This window comes from Panicum virgatum, chromosome 3K, assembly GCF_016808335.1.
Source record: "Panicum virgatum strain AP13 chromosome 3K, P.virgatum_v5, whole genome shotgun sequence".
Taxonomy (NCBI): domain Eukaryota; kingdom Viridiplantae; phylum Streptophyta; class Magnoliopsida; order Poales; family Poaceae; genus Panicum; species Panicum virgatum.
In genome coordinates, this window is record NC_053138.1 from 25,025,550 (window position 1) to 25,051,895 (window position 26,346).

Below are 26,346 nucleotides of genomic sequence, written 5' to 3' on the forward strand. Positions count from 1 at the left end.
TTTAGGCGTTCTTTATGTCCACGCGATCGTTGTAACGCGTAGAATAGTTCTAGCTTAGTTTTGTTTGCTGTTTTTATGTATTGTTGTACTGTTTCTTAGTTTTTGCCTTTGTTTGCATGTATGTGTATGTGCTGGACTTGTTTTAGCATTGCGATCGTGAGTAGACGTTGATCCATCTGAGGAGTACCAGGAGCCATCTTTAGAGCAGTTTGAGCAGCAGGAGAACTTTGAGGAAGACAAGTATAACATGAACACCACCTATCACTTTTAAATACGTTTTCATACTGCATTTTAATATTGTATACCTATAAGGACTTTCCTAACCACTTTATATCCTTTATATATATCCTTTGGATTGCATTTTGGTTAGTTGTGCTAGGTTGCCGCGCTATAACACACTTGGTCCTTTTTAATTAATTTGATTAATGATATATGCAACTTAATTCTGGGAGTGGCCCGTTTGAGTGGCTCACGTCTTGTTAAAAAATGGTTTTTCTAGAAACTTGGTTTAGGGGGCTCGCACTGTGTTTTGTGCTAGCTACTCTCCATAAGGACCGTACGTCATTAGAGCGACAACCTGGGACAACCGCACAACCACAAGACTGGAATGCGACGGTTTTGGCGTAATAATTAGGTCTTTTTGGTTTGGAGTAACTTACCTGTGGGGCAGGGGAAGTAAGCTTCTCTGGCCCTCGTACTGAGTGGCCTCGTCTGTGCTCCGTGTCTTGACGCCCACTAGACCTGCTCCATAGTCGCCGATCCACTCTCGCGGTTACTCCTTACCAACGAGATTCTTTGTAAAGGCCTCGTAGTGAGTTTGTTAGTCATCTCACCTAAGGAAGTGTGATGAACAACTAGCGTAGCTCACGACTTGTGGGTAAAGATGTGCAACCTCTGCAGAGTGTAAAACTGGTATACTAGCCATGCTCACGGTCATGAGCGGCCCAGATCCTCCTTTTGATTAGTGGGGTTACCTTGGTGGTTTCGGTTTGGTTCTCAGTAGTTCATGGTTAATTTTGATTAATTACTATGTAACTGGGTTTACGGTAATTCATCCACTTGTAGTAATTAGCTTTAATAAAATTTTGCCAAGATTAAAAGCTAATGCAGTTGAGTCAGCCAACCTTAGAGCCTCATAGTTTATGTTATACTTGTTGAGTACAAGTTGTGTACTCACACTTGCCTCCTCTCTCTCTTTTTCCTCTTGTTCTTTTTGGGATACTCTACTGCTGCTCAGTTCCTGCCGACACGAGGGAGTTCACTCAGAGTTACCAGGAGTACGGGGACTTCTAGGCGTTCGTCTCCCAGTCGACGTCCCTGTGGCGCCCTGCTCAGCTTCCGACGAGAGTTATTGTATATGTTTTACGCTTCCGCATACTCTGTATAAGACATTTTGTCATTATTGTAATAAATAACATTCGTACTCGCTTTATTATATCTTTTTACGTGATATGTGCTGTGATATACTGTTCATTCTGTTGTATATACGTGTGACTTGATCCTGGCACGTATATGATTGCTCGGTTTATGTCTTTTTATAAACCGGGTGTTACACGGTAGCAGTTGTTTAGCCAATGCACCAGCAGCAGCGTCTGTCACCAGCTTGGGCAGGTAAGCAGCTCAGCGTCTTTCATCTAGTATCAAAATTGAATATGCATTGCTTGTCTTTGACTGTCAGTACTACATAATAGACATTAGTCTACCTTATCCTTCTATGTAGAATAGATTCCTGCCCCTGCAACTGGAAAACATTTTGATTCATTGCTCTCTGTTTATGATTCATCGGTTCCCTCCTTACTTTAGTTTGTTGTGTATCATGCTTAATCATCGTTCATATCAGCCCCTAGAACACTGAATTTTACCTTGGTTTTACCCTGGATGTGCAATGATCTGGTTTGGTCATGTTCTAGGAGTATTATCATATCTGAGATGACCGAATTATCAAAGCCAAAGTCACAGGAGAGGCCAATTCTATTTATTATACATGCAGAAATTGAAAATAATTTTTTGGTTGCTTTGGTTTGGTGAAGGGGAAGTCAATTTCTCTAGCATTTTCTTGGCTATAATTTTTTTAGTTTATAGTTAAATGGTAGGTTGTATTCCTTCCACAACTATAGCTTCGCTCTCTAGCATTTTCTTATTATTTATTAAGCAATTTACATATCTTGCATGAGCAGTTTGTATCCATTTTAGTTGTGTGCTAACTATAATTTGTTCTAAAAGGAGCTAATTAGCACATTTTTGTCTTTTTGCTATCAATCATTTGTAGGCCTGTTATGCAAAAACAACGTGCAAATTATTCATTCTATGATAGCATTTTTTATTTTCAGCATATGTCTGACAATTGCTAGCAATAATATAGTTGTGTATTGGATAGGTTTTGATTTTACACTTTGTTCCTTTTTTGATTTTCAGCATAGGTTTTGATGGTTGCTGGCAGGAGATTCAGTCTTTTTTCCTGCAGGAAGATAGTTCTGTCTGAGAAATATGATTTCAGAAAGCTCCAGGATGAGCTGCAATTGTGTGCACTGATCCTTTCCTACTCACCAAAGGATGAAAGCACATGGAGCCATAGATACACCTTGTGCACTTCTTCAAAGAATTAAACCAGCGTGCCTGTGAAACTCTTTCAGATAAAAGAGTTGTATCCTCTACCTATCTATTTGGAGCTGGCTTCACTTGGCACCAAATTTTCATGTTGATTTGTAATAACAATAAAATCATGTAGAGTTTAAAGTTATTGTTTGCTGCAGGAGCTGGGTGTTAAAACAAGTTGCAGAGCAACATCAAGATATGTCAGAGCTTGTAGAGAAGGAATCGGTATTGGTGAAAGATACTTATGAATTCTTGCTCATTCAAATTGCTAACAGTGTCAACTTGTCTAAGCTCAAGCTCATCAACCTTGTAATAGCATTATGTTTGATTGAGTAGCAGCGGCGGCAGGAGTTGTTTTGTCGCGGCAACAACAACAATGGCTATCATCATCAGCTTGGGTAGGTAAGCAGATTAGCACTCAGCAAGGTTTCAGATGTCAGGTTTATGGATTTTATTTTTCATGCTATATTGATGCTACTGCTAGTTCCATTATTCAATCACTGGTTGCTTGCTTTGTTCGGTCGATTGAGTAGTTCATTAGTTTATTTACTAAAATGAATTTTAGCTCATGTGCTTTTGTTCATCTCATTTGACCTGCATAGTAGTTTTTCTAGCATCATTCGCAGATGAAGGCAACTGCAGCTTAACTTTTATCAAGAGAAATTAAACAACGATGAGATGAGAAGACTACTTTTTATGTCGATGTTTTCTATGAAGTAAAATGCTAGTTTTGCAGGCATTTCATCTCGATTTTGCCCTATTTTGATGAAGAAACAATGTTGTTTTGAAGTAAACCATTTTTGATTGGATTTTGTCTACAATTTACTGAAGTTTCACCTCTCCGCTCGAGGGTGACAGGAATAACAACATCTCAATTCCTCTTGTTTGATTGAGTAGCAGCAGCGGTAGGAGTTGTTTTGTCGTGGCAACAACAACAATGGCTATCATCGGCTTGGGTAGGTAAGCAGATCAGCACTCAGCAAGGTTTCCGATGTCAGGTTTATGGATTTTATTTTTCATGCTATAGTGATGCTACTGCTAGTTCCATTATTTAATCATTGGTTGCTTGCTTTGGTTGGTCAGTTAAGTAGCTCATTAGTTTATTCACTTAAATGATTTTGTCTATGAAGTAAAATGCTACTTCTATGTGTGTGGATAAGAGGAGCAATTAAAGAATGAGATGAGAAGAACTACTTTACGCGGATGTTCTGTCCTTGAAGCAAAATGCAACTTTTGTAGGGATTTCATCTCGATTTGCCCTGTTTTGGTGAAGAAACAAATGTTGTTTTGAATCATGGTCATTATTTGCTTGTATATTTATTGTAAATTTCTTATGAGTTATTATAATATGCTTTCAACTTTTAACAAAAATGCTTCTCACTGTAAAGAGATTGAAATATATTGAAGTGAGATCTTGTTTTAAAGTTTTTGCCGAGGTGAACGCAATGGTACAATTAGATTTGAATTTGGTTGCTCAATTGTAAAACTACGCATTTTTTCAACTTGAGACTTGTTTCTTCGGTAGGAATCTTGTGTGGGCCCACTGCACACCGTGGAGCAATGTGTGCTTGCAAAAAAGGCGCCAATAGCAGATTTTGCCAGAAAAGGCAAGAAGCTAACAGTGGACGGTTCCACTTTCCAAAAATAGAGAGGCTGTAAGGGCAGACTAATTTACGGCTGGCCGTAAGTTAGCCACGTCCAAAAAAAATTGTTGATAGTGTGAAAGAATAGTAGTTGAAGCACTTGAAAATGGCTGCAGTAGAAGCAGAACAACGAAACATACGGGCTGTTTGGTTGGTTGCATAACTCCCAACCAGGCTCCAGTAGACCAAGAAGCCCATGTTTGGTTGCTTGTATATCGCCTAGAGCCAGCCCCTCCTTGTGCAATTTGTGGCCCGTGGTTGGGCTCCGCTTGTGCGGCCGATTTCCGCGTACTAGCTTGGCTAGGCTCTGCTTAACCGGACGGCGCGGCCCGCGCGGCTCTGCAGATGCGAGCGGGAGCGGGGCTTGGCCACCGTATATAAGCGGGGCTTCTCCCGCTAGGGTTACCGCCCCACGGAACTGTTCACTCGCGGCTGCCACCTCTTCCCCTCGTCAAGCTCTCTCTCTCTCACCTCCAGGTCTGTGGAGGTGTCGCATGCTCCGACCTAGAGTTCGTGGTCAAGGTCTTGGCTGGTAATGTCTCTCGGCCTCCTTCCGCGTCTTTCTCTCTGTTCCTCATTTCTTTTTCCCCCGTGCTCTTGTTTTCGCATGATTTTGTTCATGCTCTTGTTTTCGCATGATTTTGTTCATGTGGAGACCTCTCGGCCTCCAGGTCTGGGCGCAATCGTTGGATTTGGACTCGTTGATGCCCGTTCATGTGTAGATCTGCCTGTTACCTTGAATGGTTCCATGTTTTTGTTAGCATATGTGTAGATCTGGTTGTTTTGCTTGCGGTTATTGTAGATCTGGTGCACTTGAATGAACTCGCAGTACTGAACTGATGCAGTCCTAATTGCAGCCAAATCGATTCACAAATCTAATACATTGAGCTTCAATCCAAACCCTACAGGGGAGGGCAAGTGAAAACTCACCAGAGATACGGGTCCTGATTCGTCGGAAGGTGAATCAACTGCAGCCTTCTCGGACCCTCCCCCGCTCCCATCGCCGCCATGGCGTGCCGTCGAATCCCTAGACCTTGTGTCCGTTGACAGTGCCAAACCACCAGATCCGGGGGACGCCGGCCTAGAGGACCTTGCGGCGCCGGTCCTGGCCCACCTCCGACTCTGGTAGAACACACAACGGAAGCAAGGGGTCGCTGAGCAGCATTTGAACGGATCCGTCTGCTCCTCCGTCGGGGCCGGGGAACTCACCTCAAAAGAGCTCGATGGAGTGGGGACCCTGAGACCGGTGGGGGACGGACTGCGGCTCATGCCACCACGGCTCGATCCGGCCATCCCAGACCGGCGGGAATGGCGTCCGCCGTCGCCGGACAGGGCCATGGAGGGCGAAAGAGCCGAGGACAGTCTGAAGCGTCCCCTCGTAAGAGAGAACTTAAATGTGATACAAACATCAGTCCCAGGAGGCTGATGCCACATTTATTACATCAGATGGTTCATTACCGTACAAACCTCCAAGGAGGACACTCGATACAGATGATAATAACAAGTAACCAAGCTACGACATAACACCAGACCGCAACCCACATGGGGTCTAGCTCGGGCTCAGAGTACTGCGTCAGCGAAAACATCTCGAACAGGGCCGGTTCCACAGGCAAGGTTGGGTGTAGAACGTTAACCCTACTCGGCGTCGTCTGGTACGAAGTCTGGGTCTTCCTCTGTAAAAAGTAAGAATGGAGGTGAGTACAAACGTACTCAGCAAGTCCAACCACACCCACGGAGGGGGTTATATCAGAATAATATGCACGGGTAAATCAAGGGTAAGGTTACGGTTTAATTTGCAGAAAGCTAAATTTTATGCAGGGGTTTATTTAGCAGAAAAATATTTCAGAAACCAGTTTTTGTATTGAATAACACGGAGTTCAAATTTTAAACTGCTACCTGACTCCCCGTCCGTCGTAGCACACGGCACAACTGCCGGATAATTTTTCAAAACAACTCACGCTAACCCATTCCCAAAGAAACACTAGTTATGTGACCACACCGTAACTCGCCCAATACCGTGGGCACGGCTATTCGAATAGCTTTTAACTCTGCAGAGGTGTGCAACTTTACCCACAAGCGGGTTACCACAACACGAACACCGTAGTGTCGGTGTAGATCCCGACATAGCCATTACTCACCTTAGCTAAACCTGACTAGCCATCACGGGATGCACCAAGGGGTCATCGACCGTTCACTTAGGTATAACCGGGCATAAGTCACTCGAGGCTTATCCCTTCTCCTTAGTCACCCGTTGCTCTCAGCTCTCCTGATGGCTATCAAATTAACTAGTGGGATTTATGCTAAGCCGTTGCCCATTCAACGGTCGAGTGGTTTGCACGATAGTGGAGTTAGGTGAGATGACACACCAACTCGGTCCTTAGACACGACAAGATGGATATCTCCCTTCCTTGCCCTGCCACAACGGCACGGGCACACCAGAAGGCAAATCCGTAGAAATGCCATCCATCCCGTCTAAAATTTCTTTACAAAAACACCACATTTATCCCATCCCAAATACGCACACATTTTCTTTATAAACTAAATCGTATTATGAGTAAAGTCCTAAGCATTCTAGTATCGATTAACGTCCAAGCAAGATCAGACATTAATCTACGTGGTCAAAGAGTGGTTATAACAAATCAAGGGGTGGCTATCCAACCGTGTTTTCATGCAAGCAAAACATGCAATTTTATAAAGCAGGTCATTGGGTTGTGTTTATAAAAACTAGGACAGAAACATGCATCAAAGGATGGGATTGAACTTGCCGTCTTCAAAGCCTTCTGGGATGTCCTGTCCTTCGGGCTCGGGGTCGCGGAACGGGTCCTCGTTCACCTGCTCACAGTACTGCTCGTTGACGGGCTCTCCTTCTTTCACTCCGTGGTCTACAGCGCACACAAACAAGCACACAATCAATACACAGAAAATAAAGATCTATCGTTGAGCTCGAACCGGGAACACATAAGATATGGGGTACGGAGTAATATTTTTGGGTGGATTCCTAATGGCATGGTCAAAACTATGTTATGAAAAGTGTGGTAAAGTTTTAGGTTGATCCGAGGTCGTTTGGCGCATGAAATGATAGGTTAAACAAAGGTTTAGGGATTAAACAGGGTCCAGGGGCCTATTTGTAAATATAATTGAGAATGCAGGGGCTTGGTTGATAATTTAGAAATTATTTGGGTTATTCTAAAAAGGGTTAGGGGCTTATTTATAAATGTTTTCATAAGGTGGGAGGGTCTGTTTTGAAATATAATAAAAGAAGGGGTTTCTTTTGCAAAATGGTCAAAAGGTGGGAGGTTCTTTTACTAAATATAGAAAAGGGGAGGGGCCTTTGGGCATAAGGCCCTATTCTCTTCCTCCCCGCGCTGGGAAACAGGGGAGGGGACGGCGCGTCGCCGGCGGCGCCAAATCCGGCGGCTCGGGGGGGGGGGCTCGGGGTGGCTCCGGGGTGGGGGAAACGAGAGAGGGGAGGGAGGTGGGTCGATTCCCGGCCGTGGCTCGGCCAGAGGCGGCCCGAGGTGGCCTAGCCACGACGGCCGGTGGCAGCGGGCGGCGGTGGCGCTGGGTCGGCGGCTCAGAGGCGTGGTGGCGGTCATGGAGGTGGGGAAGAGCACCGGGGAGTTCCGGGGAGTCGATTACTCCGCTCACCTTGGGCAGGGGTGGCGCGCAGAGGCGGGGTGACGGGAGGGGGGTGGCGGCGGCAATGGCGGGTGGTGGTGCTAGGAGGCAGTGGGCGGTGGCGGCCGGGGATGCGGGGCTCAGGGGTGACGCCGAGCCCCTTTTATAGTGGGAGTATGGCGGTGGAGGTGGGAGCAGGGCAGTGGCGGGCGTCAACGGCGGCGCTGTGCTAGGGTCGCCTACGTCGTACGTGCACAGGGCGACGGCACGCGCGGCGAGGCGGGATGGGACGCTTCGGGCAGGCGGCGACCCGGTGCAGGCGGTGCTGTGCGGCCGTCAACGGTGGCGGTGTGTGTGCGCGGGCGAGCCGGTGTGCGTGCGTGGTCGAGCGACGTCGCGTCGCGGCGTGCCGTGCGCGCGTGCGCGGGGACAAGGGAGCAGCAGGCGGCCGGCTGGGCGGACGCGTGCGTTCGCGTGGGCTAGGTGCAGCGACGGCCGACGGCGTGGGCGGCCGGCACGGGCGCGCGTGAGCGCGGCCAGGCGGCCGTGGCGTGGCGTGGGCGCACGCACCGCTCGGGTCGTCGCGGCGCGGTGTGCGGCTCGGCGCTTCGTGGCGCGGCAGGCGTGCGCGGGTGGACGGCTCGGCGCGCGGGAGAGCGAGGTCGGGGGGGCCGGGCCTGGTGCGCGTGCGGCGAGCGACGCTCGGGAGCGTGCTCGGGAGCGGGGTAGAGCAGAGGGGGGCCGAGCGCGCGGGGTAGGAGGAAAGAAGAGAGGGAGAGGGAAGGAGAGAGGAAAAGAAAAGAGAAAAAGAAAATGGGAAAAAATGGGAAAAAGAAAAGAAAGAGAAAAAGAAAAAGGAGGGGAGAGAGAAACAAAGAGAGAGGGAGGGCGGGATTCGCGCCGATCGCGGCGCCGACCGCGGCTGCACGCGCACGCGCGTCGGTCGGGCGTGGCGCGGCGGTCGGTGGTTCATGACGCGCGGCACAGGAAAAAGAGTGGGCCGCGACAGGGATTGGACATCGGGATGTTCGGAACAGGGACAGTCCCCGAAATACGGGGGTTAGGGTTTTAGGGAAAACTTTGAGCTCAACGACGAAAACTAAATTTTGAAATTAATTAGCGCACGATTTAACTCAGCGAATTTTGGGATGTTACACAGTCGCGAGCGAGCGAGAGACACGTCTCCGGTAAATGAAAGGACGCTCACCCCTTGCTTTCCGGCATATTTACTAGCCAACGCGGCCGGTAAAGCCACCGAATGGGATAAAGCGATGGGCTCACCACCCTAGCCAATGGCAACCAAACAACGGCCCAACATCTCCACAAATGCAGGCCACCCAATAAACCAGGAAACCAAACATAATCTATACAAGGACAGCATTCGTATAGCACCCAACCAAACAACACAGTCTGGCCCTGTTTATACTGGTTTGGGCTGCGCAGGCTACAAAAATAAGCCTAGCTGGGCTAAGCCCAACAACCAAACAGCCCCATAACCGATTCGACTCCTGGGGGAGGTTGCAGCAGCCTCAGTGGTGGAGCCACATTGATGCCTAGGTATTCCTAGGAATACCCAATTTTTCTACACCAAACCAAATATACATCAAACACATACACATGCTTCTTATATATTAGCTATCGAAATATTATAATACAATCAATTGACCACATTTTGATCATTTATAAGTACATGACAGGTTTGTGATTAGTCTTTTTTAATAGCTTTTACCTATAAACTATTTTATATAGTTTTGGACTAGCTTTTTTTTGTTTGAGATGGGAATATCCAACTCTAAAATCCTAGCTCCGCCACTGAGCAGCACAGGAAGGCGCCGCCGCGATCGATCAATCCGGCTTTCACATCGAGTCGCCAAGGCCACGCAAGCCCCGCGGGCGGCGGGGCCAGACAGGCCGGCCACCAAGTTAAACCCAAGAATCTTGAGTCGTGACATGTACCAACTGGCCAACAATTCCTGAGATTCAGTTGTATTGAGTTGCATGCACCGATCAGTTCAACCCAAAAGGTTAAGCTGACGGAGAAAGATGGGCAATTCATTTATATTCCAACACACCTCACGTGGAGGCTCCCTCATGCCTCAAACGTGGAATAGGAGCGAGCAACAATTATTTTATTTAATTGCGATAACCAGGATTCGAACTCGAGATCTCTAGCTTTGATACCATATCGAGTTGCATGCACCGACCAGTTAAACCCAAAAGCTTAAGTTGACGGGAAGAGGTGGGCAATTTACTTATATTTCAACAAGTCGCATTAGCCGTAACTTAATACTCCCTCCGTTCCAAAAATATAGGTCGTTTTGACAAATCTTGATTTATAGTTTTTGAAATACACTTACATATACACTATATCTAGATATATTAATTTCACTATAATTTAAAACAGAAAAAGTACGCATAGCTATATTTAGATATATTAATAATTTAACTATAATTTAGAACGGAGAGAGTACGTACAAAAATTTGTCCGTGACAGAAGCAGACAAGTGAAACTGACATCGAGCCCGAATCCGCACGCAACGATCACACGGTCACACCTGCGCACCACGACCACGATCCTCTGTTCTGAATTTGTGCATCATGATACAGAGGTGTGAGAAACACTAAAAAGATCTTTTCAGAGGAAAAGCACTGAAGAAAAGCGCATTTTCCATCAGAGTACCGTGCAGCTGGGGAGGTGGGCCCGGATGCTTTTTTGGCGGCCGTGTACCGAGAAAAAATACAGGCCCTACGAGCTTCACTTCCCTGAACAGAAACCGCATACAGGCGTTAATGGGTTGACTAAAACACCAATTCACCATAAATCACATAGATTTTCAGTTCATGAAACTAAAACATACCAGTAACACTTGGCACACAAAGCAGGCACATTAAGCTTACTATAACAATTGAGAATTACTACCTAGTTCAGCAAACATGGGCAACGAGTGCATAAAGAGCAGCTATTACATACTATCTTCCATAGTTTCAGATTTCAAGACACCCAAGCACAAGTTCGAGTTTTATGGAATAATTAGGTGAATACAGTACAGCAACGACAAAACATGAAAATCATACTGCAACAAGTGTTTGATTTATACTACTGCACACCATCTCTTCCAAAAGAGTACTCTGGAACAGGGGGCGCCTGCATACACACGTGGTCATGCTCATTGGTAGTTCGAGTTGCCTCCTTGGCCTGGGTAGCCTGGGCCGCCACCGCCATAGCCAGGATTGCCACCACCTTGGTATGGAGGAGGTGCGTTGGGGTTGCCTCCCTGGTAAGGGGGGGGTGGTGGTGGGTTGCCATAACCTTGGTATGGAGGAGGTGCGTTGGGGTTGCCACCTTGGTAAGCTGGGCCTGGGTTCCCTTGGTAACCTTGGTTACCGCCTTGATACCCAGGAGGTCCGCCTTGGTAGCCAGGAGCGCCACCTTGCTGGTAGCCAGGGGCACTACCAGGGGTATAGCCCGCCTGTGGGTAGCCAGGAGTACCACCTTGCTGGTAGTTTGGCGGGCCACCACCTGCCTGAGGTGGTGGTGGAGGCCGAGGCATGTGGCCCTGAGCATGGTGCGGAGGGCCATCACGGGATGGCATTTGGTTTTGGCCAGGTGGAGGTGGTGGGGCATTGTAACCCTGCCCAGGAGGCACATCTCTGTTCTGGAAGTTCTGCATGTTGTCCCTTCTCCTCTCAAAGTTCCTTGACCTGTCGAAGTTGCGGGGCCTATCATTGCGCCGAGATCTTTCATTGGCACGAGCATTATTCCTGACCCACTCCTCGTGGTATTTGGGATCATAAGGAACTGCTTCCCCATTTATGAATGGTTCTCCTGAAACAGAAATGGAATGTAACAAAACAATTTGGGACCAGTCAGTTCATTCATTCATCATAGGAACGAACACATGTAATAAAAATGATAAAAATGCTAAAACTCATACAATCAATTGTCTTGGTGTCGTACAAAGGCTATAACATATGCTGCTATCACAAGTGTCGAAACGATTTACATAGATTATTACATATGCTGAAACAAGCAGAAGACATAAAAAATGAACTCAACAATTTTATCTCAAGTTAATGTTATACAATGAACTTCTATTACAAGTAAGCCTCTTAAATTGTCTTGGTGTTTTTCAACAAGACAGTAAGGAACACATACAAGATGCCAACTAAACAATCACTTAAAACTGATTGGACAAAGCTCCAAGAGTTCATGACCACATTTTGTGCACCCTTGGGGGCAACGATATCCTTAAATCACTTAAGGATATGGGAAGCAAGCAGGGGAACATAACAGGCTGCTCAATTAAGGACAAATTTCATAAAATACTGGACTACTGGAGTTTGGATTCTATCAAATAGGCATGTCATTTACATCTCATACAAATCAAGAAGATTTGAGTAGATCAGAATCAAAATTATACTACTGTATATTTAAATCCAACAAGCAAGCAGCAACAATACTAACAAGCACCAAGAGAATGCAAAAATAGACCATAGTTCATAAATAAATTAGCAGGACCTGAACAAAAAACCTTTGATGATTGATATATATTAAGATAGGAAACATGTAATCATTACCTCCATAGTCCTTATTTTTCACATCCAAGTATGAATCAGGAAGAACCCAGCGGACCTTAGGTAACTCTGCAAATGTTGAGAAGTCATAAGATCCGAGGAATGTTGAACATTAGATGGCATTTAATGATGAAATTTCCTACATATTACTCGATGAGATCACAAATACCTTTTAGTTTGTAAGAAAGTTCCTCAGATACAAGGGCACCAAAAGCAAAGTAATGACGCGTTGACACCGAATATATCTTTTGCCTAGCTTCTTCCTCACTGAAACATGGAATTATTTTTAGACAAGGCACTGTATGAGACAAAATGAACAGGAAGCCCTGCATTTTTAAGAACTGAAACTTGCAGAGATACTATGCTGGTATACCATACTAAGACACCTGTACTCCTGTGACTTAATAACACAGAACAACTGGACCAAATTACAAGTCAATATGACATATCCAGACATCACAAAAACTGACTTATAAAAAACCGTACCAATCAGAAGGTTCATGGCTGCAGGTCAACTAAAAAACAAATAGGATAATCGTACTTCGTACGGACACTAAATAAAGACCAAACAATCTTTTCTTTTCTTAAAAAACAACTTTTTCCTCCAGAAATTTACATTTAACATGGACCCAATAGAGCCTGTTGCTGAATCAATGAGTGACTAGGTAACAATCAGATGTTTCCTTATTCTGCATCAGTCGATTTTTATGGACAGGTAAAGTGTGGCCAAGTGGCCATGAAGCATTAGCCAGCGCATAAAGAATCTGGGTGATGGGAAAGCAAAAAACAGTCAAATCTTTTTATCGCTTAACAAAAAAGAACGAGTGAAAACTTTATGGTACAACCGAATTTGCAGTGACACAACAGGCACGTGCCCCTTCTTGGATTTCGCTTGCGGATCTTATGGAAAACTGAAGTAGGAAAAAGAAATCGCTAGCAAGATGCATGTTTATGTAAAACATATAGGCCTGAGAGAAAAGCGATTTTCCTCATCAGTAGCAAACTATGATGTTACTAGATAACAAACTAGAAATATACTTTGAGAATAGAGAACCACAAATCATAACACACCTTGTTCTTACAAAACAACACAAATTCTTCCATCAATTTAATCTGACCCAAAGAAAGTACACCATAATAAAGGTTCAACAATATTAGTATTAGAAAAAAACAAATAAATGATAGATTCAAACAATCCTTGTTAATGACATCAATTCAAGCAGAAAAAGGAAGATGTCCTGGCATCCAAATGAAACTTTTATTAGGGGCAGTGCCTACATAACAATCGAGTAAAAAAACCTAAAGTCATCAATCAATTTCTAAAGCCAATAAAATGAGACCGTGTACACCTAGCATTGGCTGCAATCAAAATTAGGATGAGAAAGTAAAAAATCACTTGGTTTTGGCCACAAAAACACCAAGGAAAATCGTCTGAAAACAAGAGAAAAGATCACTCAAAAAAATATGGACCCATAAATAGAGAATAATTTGTTTTGGAAAGTTACAAGGGTCACAGCATTGGCAAGATACCAATTTGAAAAACATACAGAAAGCCAAAATTGGAATTGACAATATTAAATAACCTTGCCTTGGAATTACAAAACATTACAAAATCTTCTATTAATTTAATCAGTTTCATAGAAATGACAAGACAAAGGCAAACAACTTATAAATGAATTGTTAAATCATGACAAGATAAAGACATTTTACTCAGGCTAGAAGATCTTGAGTTTGATGAAGTCACCGTAGGTGCCTCCAAGTCATCATGTCAGAAATACACATACACTCACCCCTATCAATGCACACACTCAATTCCTATGAGCACATTAGAGAGAGACCGGGTCTGCTGATCTAGAAATTGATGAAGGCACCAAACACATCTCCTGGTCGACAGTGTCGACCACTAAAAGAATACGGCTTTAAATGTTAAGATAAATAAGAAAAGATGCTAGCAACATCAAGGGACAAAACCTGTGGACAAGTTTCACCAAATAAAACATACTTTTTTTTTGCATTTATTCTACTGTTTGATGTTGTTGAATCGTTAGATTGATCTCGGGAAATTCTGTGATGTATGTCTATCACAAGCAGACCCAGGGTCAAGCTTCAACACCCATCCAAACAAATTACAGACCAAAAGAAGCGTTCATATGATATTGGGCCGTACCCCCTCTATACCCAAAAAACCTGACGTTTAGGACAGCGACATGGTCTCCAAAACACAACTTTGACTTCTTATTTCTCTAAAAAAATTTATCAACAAGTGATATATGTATACTTTCATAAAAGTATTTTTCAAGACAAATCTATTCATATAATTTTTACATTTTCAAACTCAATAACTTGAGAGTTATTCATGATTTATATTCTCAAGGTTTGACTCAAACCTTGTCCTAAACGTCAGGTTTTTTGGGTATGGTGGGAGTATCTACTAACGGTCCGGAAACAATCATAAGAAACTGGCTCGAGCCACTCATGCATTCTCTACGGGCACATGCCGTGTGATGAGCTGACAGAACAAAAAAAATCGAGAGACATACAAAACAGAAAATTACTCGAGTAGCATTTAGGAATTCCTAATCAATTATACCCAGAGATTCATTCAGAATTTCAGATTCAAGCAATAGATCATCCAACCAGCCCTAATTCCACACGAGCAATAATATGGAATATCGCCTAAACAGAAATATAGTACAGCAACTAAACAGAGAAATGGATCCGGCGATTGATACCTCCCGACGACCTGGGCGAGGGTCTTGATGTAGCCATCGATGATCTCGTCGCGCGTGATGTCGGGGTTGCCGGCATCGCCCGGGGGCGGCTCCATGACGACGAGCCAGTGCTCGAAGTCGCACCCGTCGAGGAGGATGGTCTCCTTGGGCGGGCGGTTGCTCCAGTTGGGGGACGAATCCCGCAGCGAGGACGTCGCCGGCTGGGTCGCGAAGCACCGCACCCCGGCACCGGGCGACGGCGCCACCGACGCCGGGAGGAGGCTCGCGGCCGCGGCTAGCGGGCGGAGGAGCGTGGGGAGGCGGCGGGATGCGGCCGCGGCGGGGAGCGGCGAGAGCGCCGCGCGGGAGAGGAGGAGCGCGCGCGACGCCGTCGCCATGGCGGCAGCAAAACCCTAGGGAGGAGACGAGTCGGCGGAGGAGATGCGGGAGAGCACGCGGCGGTGGGGAGGCGATAAGGGTTGAAGCCGCAGCGAGTGGGTGAGATGTTATAGCGGTGAATGGGCCTAAATATCTCGAGACTCAGGCCTTGTGGGCTTTTTCCTTTTCTCTAAGGGCCCGATATCTCCTTTCTTGCACCCATGTAGGAGTAGCTTTCTCTTTTTTTATTTATTGCATGATCATTTATTGTGTTAATCTTCAGACTGTTCAACTCGAGCCTAGAGCTGTCGGTTGATCAAAACAAAACATTTTGTAGTATAAATGATAAATCCTTATGATGCTGCAGCTAGAAAAATCACTGTTCATCTACGCGGCCGCTTAGTCCGTTTACGCGCACGCTACACAATAGCTAGCACAGCAACCAGCTGTTTATCATGTTTAATGACTGTTTTTGTGCGAATAAAGGGGTAACAGTAGTGACCGACTATACTACGGCAAAGGGCTAACACTTCGGCAGAGGGTAGATTCATATATGAAAGCATATAAACAGTCGCTCAAAACTATGGAGGAGGGGCATAGGAGTGATTTTTTTTAATCCTTTTTAATCTAATATTTTAATAATAACCCGTACAGATCTAAATTTCCAAGAACTATCCCTTTTGGTCGCGTCAAGTCCCGTGGCGCGACTCCCTGAAGGGTCACGCCACATGCCTTGGCGCGACCGAGCTGCCACACTGGCACACGCGTTGCAGCGAGCCTGACGTGGCAAGGCTGAGTTGCGCCACATGTTTTGGCGCGACTGAGTCGTGCCATGCGCCGTGGCGCGACTCAGCCTAATACAGGCCCACCCACCCAGCCTCCTCTTCCTCCTCCTCCCATTCTTTTTTCCTCCACTCCTCCACTCGACCCGACCTCCATGGCGCCGCCCCTCCCTCTTCCCCTCTAGATCCACTCCATCCTCCACCCGATTCGAATGGGAAATGAAGGGAAACTGATCCTTAAAGGTAACTCCTCCATTCTAACCAATTGGTTTTCCTCCATTTCGCGAATTTTTTCGGATTTGAGTTGATTAGGGTTTTTTAGGATTTCGCGGTCGGGGTCGGGGTCTCCGGCACCTCGACGTCACGGTCGGCGCCGACCACCTCGCCACGCTGCTCCCCAAAGAGCTCCTCCCGCTCGATCGCGATGGCGGTGACTTCGCGGCACGAGCGGCCTCGCCTCGGCCAGGGAGCGTGGGGGTCGTGGCGAGCCCCGTTGTGGACGAGGAGGCGACCAGGAAGCATAATCGCAGGAGCAGGGCACTGGTGGCGCCCGCACGGTGGTGTTCACGGAGGTGCTCGGCCGGATGCTCAGTGGGCGGCCGCTACTGTCGGCGTGATGGCTCTTTCGGCGCCTCGCATGGCACCGCGCTAGGCAGGTTTAGTCCTCCTCGTGTTTCCTTATGCTCTCCTATCTGACATTGCTGAGGCCTGAGGGTTGACGCCGAGCAGATAGCTCTATGTGACTCTGTTCATGATATTGCGAGCGATTCCAGGCGTTAGTTCAACCGTCTGTGTTTAATTTTGTCAGACAGATTATGCAACTCGATGAGCCAATTGAGGTTAAAATTTACGAGTGAAACACCGGGGGTCTACTGACAAGAATCGAGGCAAGGGATCTTTCCCCTTTATCTGTTGTCGATGCATCTAATCATTAAGTTTCTGTTCAAGGCTAAGATTTAGGCCAACTTAATTTCAGGGGCTGAGAGCGTTCCTTCCTAAAGTTGAGCTTATGGACAGAATAGGTACATTTACAGACTTGAAAAACAAAGTAAGGACCATTTGGAATTAGTACTGTTAATGCCTAAATCATCGTTCAGTTAGCGAGCCATATGGCGTTTTATGATATTAAGCTACATGGCTTGTTACTTCTTGGCATACATGTTGGCTGCAGCATTCGTCTGTGCATTGCAAGGCTCGATGAAGAAACTAATGACCTGATAATTAGTGAGAAGAATTTTTGAAACGAAGGAAAACCGATCCTTGAAGGTAACTCCTCCATTCTAACCGATTGGTTTTCCTCTATTTCGCAGATTTTTTAGGGTTTGAGTTGGTTAGGGTTTTTGTAGGATTTGAGTTGAAATGGGGAATTGAATACGAATTGGGTCATGTTGCGACCGCTAAGCTTGGCATAGGGCAAGCTAAGATGAGTCCAAAGTTGGGGAGCGAGGAGATGGTAAGGCAGGCTCAAACGGAGGCAATGAAGGCTAGGGATGATAAAGGAAAGGGGTTCGCCATTGACAGCAGCAATGATGACGATGACTGGGGTGATGACGAGTTGCTTTACGATGGCAATTTCGACTAGGTGAAGAGAGCGTCTTTTGGTGCACATGGACCTTGTTTGTCTATCATGGACTGTTGTAATTCGAATTATTCTTGTAGTGGACTTGTAATGTGCAGTTTGTGGTCATATATTGGTACTACTATTATTAGACGTGTAATGGACGATACTTTGTGCAATCGAGTATATTGTAATATCCTATCAAACTGGTAATGTGTTATCTACAATCTTGTGATGGACAATTAAGTATCTTGTCTTGCAAGGAGTCGAGCAATTTCCCTTGGCACCAAAGTATCATGAGCCAAATCTGGTCGGCACCAATGCGAGGTAGTCGCGCCGTTTCCCTTAGCGTGACTAATTGGCGCGTAATTATCCTAGTCCAGATCTGGTTGGTGCTGTCGCGTGGCATGACTCCTATACGAGTCGCGCCGAGTGGCTTGGCGCGACTGTTCAAAGAGTCACGCCATTTCCGGTAGCGCGGCTCAGTGAGGAGTCGCGCCAACCTTTGACCCCGACCAGATTTGGCTCAGACCAATTTTTTGCTAACTAGTCATGCCAAGCTAAATGGCGCGACTCCTGATAACTGAAAAGAGTATGAAAATAAAACATAACAAACAACTTGGAAAGCAAACATAGTAAAGGAAGTGCTAAGCCGAGTTTAGCTTCTCATAAGAAAATCAAGGCCAAAACATTTATCATTTAAAAAAATTGCTCTCCACAGCATTACAGACCTGAAATAACACCACACTGATAATCTTGAATAGATACACCCAGGTATACAACAAGTGAACATGGACACTGAGTTATATAATCCTACAATTTAAATGTAGACAGAGTAAAACAATTAGCCATTTGTGGACAGGTCCTGATAATGACTTTCCATGCACATGATACATCGTCAGTAGTGGCACAAAGGGATCCAAATAGTTAGGATCTGCATCCTCTAAGTTTGATGTCTCCTCGGACTCCTCGCTGACGATAGCGTGATCCAGAAGATTCATCTTGATCGGCCTCATTATGAAAACGACCAAGTTGTTGCTCCTGCAAGTGCACAGGTCACACACAATTTATTCTGTTGGCCTAAATCTTAGCCTTGAACAGAAACTTAATGATTAGATGCATCAACAACAGATAAAGGGGGAAAGATCCCTTGCCTCGATTCTTGTCAGTAGACCCCCGGTGTTCCACTCGTAAATTTTAACCTCAATTGGCTCATCGAGTTGGATAATCTGTCTGACAAAATTAAACACAGACGGTTGAACTAACGCCTGGAATCGCTCGCAATATCATGAACAGAGTCACAGAGAGCTATCTGCTCGGCGTCAGCCCTCAGGCCTCAGCAATGTCAGATGGGAGAGCATAAGGAAATGCGAGGATGATTAAACCTGCCTAGCGCGGTGCCACGCGAGGCGCCGGAAGAGCCGTCGCGCCGACAATAGCGGCCGCCCACTGAGCGTCTGGCCGAGCACCTCCGTGAACACCACTGTGTCGGGCGCCACCAGTGCCCTGCTCCCGCGATTATGCTTCCTGGTCGCCTCCTCGTCCACGGCGGGGCTCGCTATGACCCCCACGCTCCCTGGCCGAGGTGAGGCCGCTCGTGCCGCGAAGTCACTGCCATCGCGGTCGAGCGGGAGGAGCTCTTTGGCTAGCAGCGTGGCGAGGTGGTCGGCGCCGACCGCGTCGGCGCCGACCGCGACGTCGAGGCGTGCCTCGGTGCCGTAGTCCACGACCCCGACCGCGAAATCCTACAAAAACCCTAACCAACTCAAATCCTTAAAAAATCCACGAAATGGAGGAAAACCAATCGGTTAGAATGGAGGAGTTAACTTTAAGGATCGGTTTCACTTCGTTTTCCCTTCGAATCGGGTGGAGGATGGAGTGGATCTAGAGGGGAAGAGGGAGGGGCGGCGCCATGGAGGTCGGGTCGAGTGGAGGAGTGGAGAAAAAAAGAATGGGAGGAGTAGGAAGAGGAGGCTGGCCGGGTGGGCCTGTATTAGGCTGAGTCGCGCCACGGCGCATGGCGCGACTGAGTCGCGCCAAAGCATGTGGCGCGACTCAGCTTTGCCACGTCAGGCTCGCTGCAACGCGTGTGCCAGCGTGGCAGTTCGGTCGCGCCGATGCATGTGGCGTGACCCTTCAGGGAGTCGCACCACGGGATTTGGCGCGACCAAAAAGGCTAATTTTTGAAAATTTAGATCTGTACAGGTTATTATTAAAATATTAAATTAAAAAGGATTAAAATAAAAAAAATTCCATAGGAGCGCAATGTCTGAGTTAAACTCAGGGCATGGAGGGAGTGTTGAGTTTCAAACGGATCAAGCACACTTTAAGACCAGTCTCAATGGGAGTTTTATAGAGGATTTCATGACATTAAATACTATCAATTTTGCTGACATGACAAGGACAGAGAAGATTGGAGTTTCATGAGATGTGAGAAGAGTTTCATCAACATAAAACTCATCTGATACAGTTACCTAATTTTTAGTCTAGATATCTCTGCCCATGAAACTTCCACTGAGACTGGCCTAATACATTTTCCATCGAGGTAACAGATATGGAAGCACATCAGACTTTCTCTATACTACTAGTACAAAGAAGCTAAGGGTGATGTTTTTTCGTCTGCATGGTCACCTCTCTCTTTTTGATTAAGCCTCCGACGGTTGTGATTCGTCCATTTGAATCCCCACGTGCGATCCTTCTCCTGCGATTCAATCTTGCTGCCTGCGCACCCCCCTCCCGCTAATCAAGCCGCCTGCCAAACGCACGCCCGCCCGCTTTTCCCGCCCGCCGTCGCCTCCACCCTCGCGCCCCTGCCTCCTCTGTCGCCACGCCCCTCCTCCTCCGCCCCGCGCACTTGCCTCATCTGCCCTCGAGGGCCACGACCGAAACCGGTGGCGAGGGTGGGCGGATCCAGCTGCTGGAGGTCGGGACTGCCGGTCCCTGCCCGCTCGCCGGCCCTGCCGCCGCACCGAGGATTCTCAAGGTCGGGCCCCCGTGGTTGCGCCGTCCCCAACTCGCCCGACGGTTCCCAGCCGTGCCCGTCTGTATCAGCACGAATTCTTTTTGCCGGCAACCTCCATCTTCATGTCCACGGCCTCCTCCAATCTTTAATGTGGTATGCGCTCGAGAGCTCAACTATGCTTTATTTTTGAGTAAAATGTACTGGGGGTCCTTAAACTAGTGAGGGTGTGTCAAGTAGGTCCACGAATTCCGAAAATGCAGATTCGGCCCCTAATCTATTTAAGTGTGTCACTGGAGGTCCAAAACCCCTTTGACCGGGTCTGACCGCCTACGTGGCCTGCCACGTCGGTTCTCCTCACTCCCAGCCTCCTCTCTCTCTCTCTCCCACCCGCCCCCTCCCCTGTTCCGGCCTGTGGCCGTCCTCCAGCGGCGCCGCCCCTGCCCCCCGGCGGCTCCGCTCCCCTCCCGGCGCCGGGCAGCGAGGCTCCGCGGCGACGGGCGGCCGGCACGGACGGCGGACCCTCCTTGTGGCTCGGCGGCCTGCGCGCGCACCATGGCGGCCGGCGAGCGCGAGGCGAGCGCGCCATGGCGGGTGGCTACCCTCCTCCCTCCCCATCGCCTCCCTCCCTCTTCTCCATGCCGGCAAGCTCGGTCACGACGGTGGAGACCATGGCCGCAGCGGTGGAGGCCGCGCGAGATCCAGAGCGCCGCGGGCGGTGCGGAGGCGACGGCGGCTCGCCCTTCCCCTGCTCCAGCGGTGTTGACGTCGGGCGCGCGGAGCTCGTGCTCACGCGCGCGGCGGCGCCGTGCGCGCGGTGTGCGGCGGCGGCGGCGGCCGCGGACGCGGACGCCATGGCCGCAGCTCTACGCCGGGCACGGAGCTCGCGCGCGGATGAGGACGGCGGGGCGGCCGTCCAGCGGCATCCGGGCGTGGGAGGAGGCGGGGAGGAACTGCCATAGGCGGGCCCTTCCTCCCTCGCCGGCGGCGGCCTCGTCCCTTGTCGAGCTCCGCCGGCCTCGCTCCTCGAGTAGCAAGTTGCGAGCTGGAGCGGGAGCGAAGCGGATCCACCGGCGGGGCGCAGAGCAAGCGGTGGGGGCGGCGCGGAGCTCTTGGCGGGAGCTGGGGTGGTGCGCGGGACCGCCGGCGGTGGTGCGGAGCAGGTGGCGCGGGACAGGGCGGGGGCGGCGCTCGCTGGCGGCCCAAGACAGCGGGGGCGGTGCTCGGGGGGTGGCCAGGGACGGCGGTGGCGGGGGGTGGGGGCGGTGCTCGACGGCGGCTCGGGACGGCGAGGGTGGGGGCCGCGCTCGCCGGCAGCTTGGGACAGCGGCGACAACGCTCGGGGCGGCCCTGGACGGCGGTGGCAGGGGCAATGCTTGACGGCGGCCTCGGCGCCTCCCCGCGCCGGCCATCCTCCTCCCCGGCGGCCATCCCCACGCGCCACGGAGCAGGGGCGGAGGAGGCGAGCAGGGGCCGGAACAGGGGAGGGGGCGGGTGGGAGAGAGAGAGGAGGCTGGGAGTGAGGAGAACCGACGTGGCAGGCCATGTAGGCGGTCAGACTCGGTCAAAGGGGTTTTGGACCTCCAGTGACACACTTAAATAGATTAGGGGGCCGAATCTGCATTTTCAGAGTTCGTGGACCTACTTGACATACCCTCACTATTTTAAGGACCCCCAATGCATTTTACTCTTTATTTTTTTGCTCAAAATATTCCTATTCTGATCGGAACCTATTTTGTGCTAATGTTAGTGTATAGTTAGTGGTCAGATGGATTACCATGTCGTCCGATGTCTCTCTTCCTGCCACCTTATAAACTTGCTTCTATCCACGTCTCGCTGATGCATACCAGGTGTTGATGGAATGGCTTTTGTGCTAATGTAAATGTATAGTTAGTAGTCAGATGGATTGCCATGTCGCCCGATGTCTCCCTGCCACCTTATAAACTTGCTTCTCACCTCCTCTCACTGATGCATACCAGGTGCTTGATGGAATTACCCATAAAAAGAACTATTCTTTGCATTGATCTACTGCCAGGTCCGTAAAATAGATTTGTTTCCTATCAAGTAATTAATTTTGCTTGTTTGCTCTTGACCTTCGATACACTTAGACAATAGCTGTGCCTTCTAACTTAACTGTATTTGTTACTGTATGTGGTTTTGGAGGTTTCAGGGCACAATTTTTTCAAGAATTGAAGGGACCATAATCTTCGTACAATATCTCAAAAAGTATGCTTGGATGCTGAGATTCAGGTACGAAGAAACTTTACTTGTTTTTGATTGTTTTCACTTTAGGGGGCAAATGGATGGTGATTTGCAGTTTACTTCTGTTCAACTAATTTTCTTGTCTTAGTAAATACTGCAGTGTTCCTGTACTGTTGAAGAATCTAGATCATCGTGAATTAACTCTCCTGTGCAGCTTTCACATATCAGTTATCACATTGACTGAAGAAGCATGTGTTCTATCATTTTTTTAACCTGAAAAAAAGGAAAACGTCTGCAACTGTCATCCTAAGTAACCTGAATCTGCACCATGTCAATGTCAATTACTAGCTCTTATAATTTTTTTCCTTCTTGATATATATAAAAAAACACATGCAGGTCTGATTGTTTCCTTTTTGATGAAATTCCTCATCCCTTAGCAGTTGATGTATGAGCTGCTACTTAACAAGTGGGTGTAGGCTGAGAACGTGTGATTTGGTGCACAGGTGTTATGATTAGCTGGTTGCTTGGCATTTGTATGCCTGGGTAGGATGTTGCTCGGCGAGGCATGTAGCAAGGGCCCTGGACCGGTAAAGATCCCTTTTTTTATTTCTACGTCCTTGATGTAGCAAGGGCCCCTTTTGATGAGCCTTATCTCTATATTTTGGATTGCTCTTTTTTTAGATTAGTTAGTCAGTACCCTCTTATCAAAATGGTGGTGAATGTAGATAGGCTCACAATGTTATTTCTTATATGCGTGTTGTCCATTTATATGGCCCTTAGATTGACATTATTCAGAAGTTATAGAAACACCATGTTAGTTTATAGACATTCCATTGAAAAATTGGTTGTTGACTGTCTTACAAATTATACAAGAGCAGATGAGTATAATATCTTTGTGATGCAGGAAATATGACTGATGTGTTCAGATTTCAGGCGGAAGGTCGGGATCCAATGGAAGGGAGCCCTCCATCTGGCTCGACCCAGAGGGAGCACATTATGGGCATGATCTATCCATGTGGTGCTGGGAGTACAACATGATGCATCCGTGTCTCCCCTCTGTTGCTTATATAGGCTAGGATTGCACATGTGACAACGCGGGTTAGCATATTTCCCCCTTCTATTCTTCTGTACGTATTTTTTTTTTGTTTTTTATCTCTATATGTCCATCCCTATATGCAGTGTACATTTTGTAATGAAGGAGAACAATACATGATCGGCCCGATTTCTCTCCATTGTTCGTTGCACATGTTTTTTCAATGAGTGTGGATTCTGTTAGACATTAAAATACATGTATACCAAGAACATATTTGGAAACCTTCCCTGCAGTGTAAAAATTTGATTAGATTATCAATATCGGTTAAATATTTTATGTTTTTTGTCCATACCTTAGATATTTACTGATTTTCCTTGTTTTCCTAATCGTGCATGTGTACCATCACAGTGGGCTTCAATTATCCTATTTCTCACGGTCCGCCCGCACGAGGAGGCAGCCTATAGGAGGATGGACAAACCTCCATCACGAGCAGGTCAGTATATGTTTTCCGTTCGCTTCCTCCCAGGAGTATAATTGAGGGTCAATATCTATCTGCTACATCATTTTTTTTTGCTGTAGAGATTCACCTCAACTTTTTACATCAGTGGTTCTGCCAGGTAACTAAATTGATAACTGAATGGCCACAATTTGATTTTGTTTGGCCTCCTGGTTCTATCAGAGAGCTCAGGCGCTCGTGAACGCAAATGATTTCCAATCTGCTTCAAATTAGTAATACTGAAAATTGTATAATGCAATTTTATAGCTGAGCTGTTACCTGCATATGTTTTATAGCACATAAATAACTACACTAAGCCTTGCTGATAAAAACTTTTAAAACTAACAAATCTTCTGATAGAGTTGATGTTTTTTTAGCAGAATGATGCTTTTTAGATATGCATGTCTTCCCCCAAGAAAACTAAAGTGATAATCAAATATTGCAATAGTAGTATGTCTATGTTGGATTTTCTTTGGCCTCAAGCCTGGTTCCTTGAGAATATTTAGCTGGTCCTGAATGTAAATCTATTCATGTTATATAACGATGAAAAGTGAACACGGGTAAGATATAGCATTGTGAAATATTACTGAACACAGGCATGCATCAACAAACTCTAGAGTTTTTCCAACTTTTATAAATAGTTGAGACTCCACCTCTCTGAGCTGATGGACCTCCTGAAGGGTTCTCTAAATAGATGCACTTCGTGTAAATATGGCACATCAGATCAGGGATGTGAATCTGGGAATTGGCGTGACTATGGCGCATCAGATCAGGGATGTGTTCTAACCTTTGTGTTGATTCTTCAGTTTTTCAAGCTGTCACTTCTTTGTGCAGATTTAGTCAAAACCATATTCGATTTAGAGGGATCTTGTTAGTTTTGGATCTTGAGTTATTTCAGTTGAGCACATCTAATTGCATGTTTTAGGGGTTACAGGTGACATCGAGCTGGACATGGGTGCGATATAATAGATTGATCTTTGTGCCATGTACGAACTGGACATGGGCGTGGTACCATAGAAATTTGATCTGTGTGCCATGTAATGGCAAGGCCAGTTAACGTGTCTCTGAACTTAGTAGGCTAATCTGATCTGAAATACTTTTCAATTGGTTAGAAACCCAATATATAACTGAGTTGTAATTGTTAAAACATATATTTAGGGAAGGGAGGGCATTACAATGGTAGGTGGCCATGAATTAGGCCATGGTCTGTTCAGAATAAACAGTGCAGATTTGATGTACATGGTTTTTTTTTGTTTATTTATATATCACATAAAACTAACCTCCTTTCTAATTCAAATGTAGCATTGACCTTATGATAGCAAGCAAACTGGAGGAAAGGAGGCATGATGGGAGAATCTGATGGGACGGACTAGAGCCATTCACGCGCCTAAGGTTTAGCAAGCTGCAAGCACTACCCAGGTTTTTGAGGTCTTAATGAAATCTTTCTAATTGCATTGAGTAAGCTGAGTGTTTTGTGTTTATTTTGAGTCTGACCGAGAGATAAGTGCTTTTCATAGCCTGCTTACAAGGAGATCCAACAAAGTGTATTTAAATGGCTAACATTTGATTTTGTAGTTAACTTTAGTGCTGGACTGCTGGTCTCAACATCTCAATTACATCCGCATCAACGGCTTATTTATAATTAAGATGTATGTTGTGTGTGTAAATGCCAAAAAACCCTAAGGTACAGGTGCTAGATTCTTTGGGGTGCTGCATTTGGACGAAAGGACTCGAAACTATTGTACATCTTTTTCTAACATAAATATATGTTTCTCCACTATTATTCTGCATAATAA

The 26,346-nt window shown here is 46.8% G+C and overlaps 1 protein-coding gene and 2 long non-coding RNA genes across 9 annotated transcripts; 2 read left to right on the top strand and 1 right to left on the bottom strand.

Annotated features, from left to right (window-relative positions):
* The first annotated feature begins 1,471 nt into the window (after window positions 1–1,471).
* On the top strand, window positions 1,472–3,899 carry LOC120698597. The gene is made up of 3 exons (XR_005684915.1): window positions 1,472–1,611; window positions 2,416–2,826; window positions 2,912–3,899. It is a non-coding gene; the product is annotated as an uncharacterized LOC120698597 (long non-coding RNA).
* Window positions 3,900–10,723: 6,824 nt separating this feature from the next.
* LOC120698598 (multiple organellar RNA editing factor 8, chloroplastic/mitochondrial-like) lies at window positions 10,724–15,642 on the bottom strand. The gene is made up of 4 exons (XM_039982290.1): window positions 15,164–15,642; window positions 12,601–12,698; window positions 12,435–12,500; window positions 10,724–11,682 (listed from the first exon to the last, which is right to left on the bottom strand). Exons 1-4 carry the CDS (start codon window positions 15,538–15,540, stop codon window positions 11,024–11,026), a joined length of 1,200 nt encoding a protein of 399 aa, XP_039838224.1. The 5' UTR covers window positions 15,541–15,642; the 3' UTR covers window positions 10,724–11,023.
* Window positions 15,643–20,626: 4,984 nt separating this feature from the next.
* Window positions 20,627–26,346, top strand: LOC120698599. Of its 7 annotated transcripts, none has more exons than XR_005684918.1 (7): window positions 20,627–20,975; window positions 22,799–22,854; window positions 22,990–23,069; window positions 23,525–24,119; window positions 24,463–24,547; window positions 24,634–24,671; window positions 25,853–26,346. It is a non-coding gene; the product is annotated as an uncharacterized LOC120698599 (long non-coding RNA). The 7 variants fall into 7 exon arrangements; XR_005684921.1 differs by having other exon boundaries at window positions 23,525–23,608; window positions 23,926–24,547; XR_005684923.1 differs by having other exon boundaries at window positions 23,525–23,608; window positions 23,948–24,547.